General features: G+C 45.9%; 1 protein-coding gene across 1 annotated transcript in view; it reads right to left on the reverse strand.

The window, feature by feature from the left end:
- LOC109319088 (maestro heat-like repeat-containing protein family member 1) overlaps positions 1 to 7,390 on the reverse strand; it is a 77,111-nt gene that overhangs the window by 8,173 nt on the left and 61,548 nt on the right. The window contains exons 34-38 of the mRNA XM_019548601.1: positions 6,639 to 6,815; positions 5,013 to 5,171; positions 4,653 to 4,775; positions 3,989 to 4,091; positions 2,897 to 2,962 (exon numbers count right to left, since the gene is read on the reverse strand). Of these exons, the coding sequence (XP_019404146.1) occupies positions 2,897 to 2,962; positions 3,989 to 4,091; positions 4,653 to 4,775; positions 5,013 to 5,171; positions 6,639 to 6,815 (628 nt within the window). The remainder of the gene's footprint in view (positions 1 to 2,896; positions 2,963 to 3,988; positions 4,092 to 4,652; positions 4,776 to 5,012; positions 5,172 to 6,638; positions 6,816 to 7,390) is intronic.

Here is a 7,390-nt window from a genome sequence, read left to right on the forward strand (position 1 = left end):
GGCAACGGACGCCGGCTGCACCCAAGCCGGGAGGCGCAGAGACGGTAAGCGCCGAATCGGGAGCAGCAGGGCCGGCGATAGCAGGGCAGACAACGACGGAGCCGGGAGCCACGCGGTGGACGCCGGCTACAGCGGAGTTGGCCGCAGCAGAGCCGGGAGCAGCGGGGCATCCCAAGGAGACGCAGGTATCGAAGGGATCGGAGGCGGTCCCGCCGGGAGAACCCGGGAAGGGAGCCTCAACCGGAGGGGACTTTCTCCGAAGACTGGTGGCCAGCTGGCCACGAAAGAAGGCCCGCGGGCAGGGAGGCGGACTTTGTAGCCCCCCCGGGTCTAGAGACAGAGGCCTTGAGGGCCGGACAAGATCCTTACCGGAGGCTCGGCGAGGGTGTAGGGGAGCGAGGAGCCCTCAGGACCCCTGGACTTTGGAGTCTGGGTACCCCTTTCGTTTGGACCGTCAGCGCCCCATTTGGTTGAACCCCTTTTATCCATCAAGACGTGGCAGGCGAGATTAATGGTGGCTCGAGCGGTCCGGCGCGTACCCCCTCCTCTCCAGGGGCCATTCGGGGTTTTGGGGTGACTCACAACCGGGTGACCTACCCCAACGCCCCACAGTTTGGATGAGGAGGCCTAGCTAGAATAAAAGGAGTCAGGCCATTCTAGGAGAGACCCCAACATACCCAGTAGAATAGGCAGTCTCCCACTCTCATAATAAATTCCAGAAAGATGTGGCAGGAGAGACTAGAGTGGGACAGAAGGATTCCATAAGGTGTGGATGACTAGGAAGATGGCACTGGGGAGGGAGACCCGTTACACTGACCAACCTCATTTCCTTCTATGACCAGGTGATATATCACCTGGACAAAAGGGAAGAGGTTGATTTCATATATTTGGGCTATAAAAGAGCCTTTGACCTGGTGTCCCATGATGTCCTCATGGAAAAATTGGGTAAATGCAGCCTCGGCTGCTCCACTGTCCAATTGCTGGGGAACTGGCTCTGAGGTCGGACCCAGAGAGTGGTAGTTGATGGAATCAAATCAACGTGGCACTCGGTGACTAGCGGTGTCCCCCAAGACTCCATTCTCAGACCTGTACACTTTAATGTCTTCATAAATGATCTGGACACTGGTGTCAAAAGTGGACTGGCTAAGTTAGCTGATGACACCAAACTTTGGGGAAGAGTGTCCACATTTGAGGATAGGCTGGTGATCCAGGCCAGTCTCAATAGGCTTGCAAGGTGGGTGGATGAAAACCTGATGGCATTCAATGTGGAAAAATGCAAGGTGTTCCACCTTGGGGGAAAAAACCTGCACCATACTTATAGCAGTGCTACACTCACTAGCACCGTGACCAAAAGAGACTTGGGGGTCATGACTGACCACAAGATGAACATGAGACACCAGTGTGATACCGCAGCTAGCAAAGTAAACAAAACTCTGACTTGCATTTACCAATGCATCTCAAGCAAGACCCAGGATGTCATCCTCCCGCTCTACTTGGCCTTGGTGAGGCTGCAGCTGGAGTACTGCATCCAATTCTGGGCTCCACAATTTAAGAAGAACATGGAGAAGCTTGAAAGAGTCCAGAGGAGAGCCACATGCATGATCAGAGGGCAAGAGTACAGGCCTTATGAAGACAGGCTGTGAGCCATGGGACTCTTCAGCCTGGAGAAGTGCAGGCTCAGGGGTGACTTGGTGGTAGCCTATAAGTACATAAGGGGTGTGCATCAGGATCTGGGGGAATGCCTGTTCACCAGAGCACCCCAAGCGATGACAAGGTCTAACGATCACAAACTCCTGCAAAGCCATTTTAGGCTAGACATAAGGAAAAACTTCCTAGCTGTCTGAGCCCCAAGGCCTGAAACAGACTACTCCCAGAGGTGGTGCAAGCACCTACTCTGGACACTTTTAAGAAACATTTGTATGTTTATCTTGCTGGGATCCTTTGACCCTAGCTGACTTCCTGCCTCTCAGGCAGGGGACTGGACCCCATGAGCCTGCAAGTTCCCTTCCAGCCCTAATGTCTATGAAATCTATGAGAATAATCAACCACAGGAAAGCTCACACGGTAAGTGTTTGCATGGCTAGCTTGAAATATTTGATTTCTTCTCATTAGTTTACAGACATTTCAGTCTTCCACTCAGGAAGCAAAAACAGCACCATACAATTTAATTGAGTAGTCATACATGACAGATACCAAATAATCAAGCCACTCCTTACTTTTCCCTCCAACAAACAAACTCAGTAGACCAAAGAGAGCCCTTAGGCCAGGGGCAGAGAATTATATTGTGCAGAGGGCCGCTTACTGAGTTTTGACAAGCCATCAAGGGCTGCATGACAGGCAGCGAGGGAGAGATACATATTAATTTTCTAAATTTTTGGGGGGTCCCACAGGCCGGATAGAATGGCCTGGCGGGCCACATCTGGCCCACGGACCACATTTTGCCCATCCCTGCTATAGGCTGAATCATGTTTCCAAAAAGAAATCCTCAACCAGTTGTTGATTGATGAAATATTTGAACATAATCTAAACCTGTTCATGAACAATTTTCAAGGAATAGGAAACACAACATTTATTTGTTGGTATTTAAGCTATTCAATTCAGTACTGTAGTATATTTTGCTCAGCAATAGTTGTAAGTGAATACAAGTGTAACAAATAGTTATAAAGGATTTCTCTCTCTCTCTTTCTTCCTCCTTCCCACTCCCCTCCTACCTCCCCGGCCTAGTGTTTGAACTACATGTATTTTTTATTTTAGAATTTATCCTACTCTACTCATTTCTGTACGATCCTCTATGAACAAAGTGCATAGGAGTGGAGGTGGAAGAGGACCTTTAATAAATATCTATGCAGACACACTATAGACTGCAAAGGTTCCTGAATAACAAGCGATTCCTTACCATTGAGAATTAGCATCACATCATCATGGTCCACTTGGATTAAATTCATGTTCTTTACTGTGTATGCTGATGTGCAATAAAAACAAAAAACAGGTACTTTACTAAACTTCTAAGATTTCATTATTTTATCAAATGAAGAAGACAGCAAGATAGACCCTCATGAAATCTGACAGATCTCTACAATTCCAGGTTTCCCGAGAAGCTCCCAAGGAACTAGTATCTCCACAGGTCAGATCTGCAGTTAGGGCAGGGGTGAGCAATTTTTTCAGGCAGAGGGCCACTTACTGAGTTTTGGTAAGCCATTGAGGGCCACATGACAGGCAGCCAGGGGCAGATTAATATTCATTTTCTAAAATGTTTAGGGGCCCTGTGGGCTGGATAGAACGACCTGGCAAGCCACATCTGGCACACGGGTCACATTTTGCTCACCCCTGAGCTAGGGGAAAATAATTTCTGTGAAGCTGTGCCCATTTATACCTGATGAGAATCTAGTCTACATATGAATTCTCATAGGATCATCCGCAAAAGAGAAAAGGTGTGGGGAGCGATATAGGAGAAAGGGAACAGGGATTCTCTTGGGTCAGCAGGGGACAAGAACTTCCATAAATCAGGGGTGTCAAAAACCTAAATTTGGCCTGCAAAGCCTTGTCATCAAGCCTGTGGTCTTGGAATAGACCCATATGCCACATGAAGTGCGTGCTGCATTGGCCCTAGATGCTGCACACAGTGCACTGAGCCATTCTGGGGTACGAGGGGCATGCAGTGATCGCATCAGACAAGCCCCACATACTGAATCTGGTAAGCAGCACTGGCTTGCAGTCCCAATCCAGCCCATGGATTGGCCCCACACCATTATCTAGTCCATGAGGCCTGATGACTTTGACACCCCTGCCCTAGACGGAGACTGTGTGGAGATTAGTTTAGGATAGCATTTACTTTCTTTTGTGTGCAGACCCTAAGTCTGACTCAAGTTTACTAACTTCAGCACCAGGGGGGCAATTCTGTCAGCTAGGGATAATACTACTGAACCACAGGAAAAAATGGTGGTGAGGGAATTGGTTATGAAATCTAAACATATTTCATTTTATTTACCTATAAATCTGACTGCTGCCTCTCGTAAAACGTGTTGTGAGCTTTTTAAATATGCCATGCTCTTGAGTAAGATGTCCCCCAGCATTTTCCTGCACTTCTTCACCTAGAATACATGAAAGATGCATCTTAAAAGCTCTCCTTCCCACTTTGGCCACCACTGTTCCTAGATCCAAGGACACCATTAAACACCTTCAATTTAAACATGAGAAGTGTCCACTGTCCATCTATGTTCAAGAGTTCATAGATGTAGCATTAAATGATCCTTTCAAGCCTGGGTCTCTAACATTACTGATGTGGACTTGTCCTAACCAGGAAGGTACTGATGCCATGGTTGTGCCTACAAGTTGTGCTGGTATGCTTATAAAATGCTACTATAAGTAGCAATTATTCAACTGATTGGGCTTTCTCCTTCATAGAAAACCTCTCATTCTTCTGCATGGAGTGAAGGAACCTCTCCCAAGCAGCATTACTGCTGGAGGAAAGAGTAAGAAAAAGAAAAAGAAATAGGGCTTCTGTAGTGATATCAGACTCTAGTTTCCTATTAATGAGCCTAAAATGGAAGGGGAAGGATCATTACACTACACCTCTGAGCTTCTCCAAAGCCCGGAAGTGGGCAAAGCACTAGATTGATCCCAGCAGCATTGAAAGCTGAGAGGCTACTTACAAGGTACTTGCACATCTCTTGCAGGACCTGAAGATGGTCACTCAGGGTCAAGTGTCTGAATAAGTTCTTGAGCTGGGTCCATCCCATGGCCAGTGCACATTCTGCCAAAGTGTCTCCACAAGCCTACAAGATTAGGATAGGGGAAGAGCTCCTGAAACTGCAGGAGCAGATGGCAAATAATATTAACAAACTCATAACAATGTAGTAAAGAAACTGATGTCAAAGGTCTTGAGGATTCCCAGGATAAGGGAAGCAAGGATAGGAAGATGTCAAGTATTTCACTGGTACATGGGGAATGATGCTCCTGGCTAGAGTCCCTGAAGATTCCTTACCCAGCTTCCTTAGTTCTGGGAGGCTCACCTTGAGCATCTCAGGTTTATTCTCCTGCATGACCAGCATCAGTGGCACCAGGGCACAATAAATTTCATAATGGACAGCAGGCCCAGGCTTAAATTTGTTCACCTGTTTCAGCATTTTGCCAAGGGCAATGATGACTGTGATGCGCACCTTTTCCCTCTCCTGTGCATGAAACAAAGAAGATAAGGGAACTTCTCAGTGAAACACTTCTTTAGTACTGACTATAGTCATCCCAAACATACAAGTGACAGTATCTAACATACCATATGAAGAATGCTGATTCATGCAAACTGTGGATGTGTAAAAAGGCAAGAATAGAGCATTATGCATGCTTAATCAGCAGTACTGCAGTTGCTACACTGCCACTGTGTGCTGTATTTGCCCCATAAATAGAAAACTTCATTTTCCAAGGCTGTCAGCCTGATATTTGTCATTACCAGTTAATTTACACACTGATCCACAGTTATTTTATTGCAATTATAAGATATCCAAGGGGAAATGGAGAAGGCCAGAAAATGGAAGGGAGAAAGTAGATTCCTCAGAACAGTACAATCACCCCCTTCCAATCTGCCGCTTGCCTTCTGGTGAGTTTTAATATGTGTATCCTACCTAAATCAGCTGATAAGGCTGTGCAGCAGTGCTGAGGACACTGCTGTGACTCAAGTTCAGTGCAGAATTTGCTACAATTCTCCATTCCCATGAATGCACAAATAGCCCTGCCTTGCCATCTTGGTGTAGCATAATGCTGTGTCTAAAGAAGTCAAAGCAATGGAAGCAATGGAGTCAGGGGAAGGGGAGGTGAAGGTGATCTTTGGCCCCCTTTTCTCTTTTGTCTTATCAGGGAGCAAAAGAAGTATTATTCATCACGTCGAGCTAGGGAGAAAGTCCTGTCAAAATGGCGGCATGCTTCTGAGCATACAGTAACCAGTAACTCGGGTATCAGCATCCCTGTGCTGAAAAATGGTGGAGGGGGGGCACGTTAACTAAAGCTCATTGAACAAAATAGCTTTAGTTAAAATGCCCTCATCACCATTTTTCAGTGTGTCATTTTTCAGTCCTGTCAAGTCTTTCTCTTTCTCTCCTCCTCGCCTCCCAAAAGTTACCTTGAATGTGCTAGGTCCATAAAGAGAAAAGCAGTGAATAAACAATGGGAGCAAGTAGTAAAAGATAATGTACGCTCATGTTCTGGAAAGATTCTGCTAACACAGAGGTCTTTTGGGACCTTGAGATTTCCAAGGGAAAGAGTAGAAACCTGCTGGCTGCTATTATTATTCTTATTACTAAGGATGAGACTGAAGAAAGCCCTGAAGAAGCAACACATATTGATGCATCACATATGAAGATGACTTAATTCCAGTCCCAGTGGGTAGGGTTTTTACAATTACTACCCTGCTGTTTGTTGAAGGTTTGCTCTCTCAGAGGCTTCTAGGCACAATAATGCTCTGTGACAGTGAGCATCAATAGGGCTTGGAAGGAGGGAACAGTATAGACCTGATTTTGCTATGGGAGTTACACAAGTACTGAAGGATCTGTGCCTTCAGCCACTCCATTCATAGTGTGTTCTGGGGCTACCTCACTCCCGTGTACAATATTGCGCACACATGCAGCTCACTCAGAGCATCACCTTACATCAGTGATTGGTTGCCAAAGTGACTTCCCAATTTGGCAAAATGCAGCTTTGACCTCTTCCCCTTCCATATAGTAGATGATATTTCGTAGGGCTTTCAAAGCTTGCTCTGCAATCCTCTCATCTTTTTCTTTCAGGAACTCTTGAAGGGCTGGAAGGTGGCTTCTGAGATGTGTTGCCTGCACAACAGCAACAGCTCTTTAAAATAAGCACTACTGGAGCTGATAGGATGGCATTAGTCAGACCAAAAATATGATGAATTTAGTTTTTCTAAATGAATGAACCATTTGTAAATTATTTCTGATTTTTTTGCAAAGGCATTTACTCTGTTTGCTGTTATTCCTTGGATTGTCTGTATAAATGCTTTTCAGACTTTTGGCAGTTTATCTAAAGGAGGTTAACAAAATCAAGAGTGGCAAATATCATGAGTAAGAAACATCTAGGCTACATGTGGGGAAGCTTAATGATATTTATACATATTTCTACACTGACAGTCAAATTCACAAATAGTTTCATAGTCATAGACATAGACATTAGGGCTGGAAGGGACCTCGGAAGATCATTGAGTCCAGCCCGCCACCCGAGGGGCAGGAAGTCAGCTGCAGTCATAGAATCTCAGCAAGATAAGCATCCAATTTACTCTTGAAGGGTTTCAATGTAGGTGCTTGAACCACCTCCGATGGCAGGCTGTTCCAGACCTTGGGGGCTACCCCTAATAAACTTATAGGTGGCCATCAGATCACCCCTGAGCCTG

The sequence above is a fragment of the Crocodylus porosus genome, unplaced genomic scaffold (assembly GCF_001723895.1).
Source record: "Crocodylus porosus isolate Cpor-Errol unplaced genomic scaffold, CroPor_comp1, whole genome shotgun sequence".
Lineage (NCBI taxonomy): Eukaryota > Metazoa > Chordata > Crocodylia > Crocodylidae > Crocodylus > Crocodylus porosus.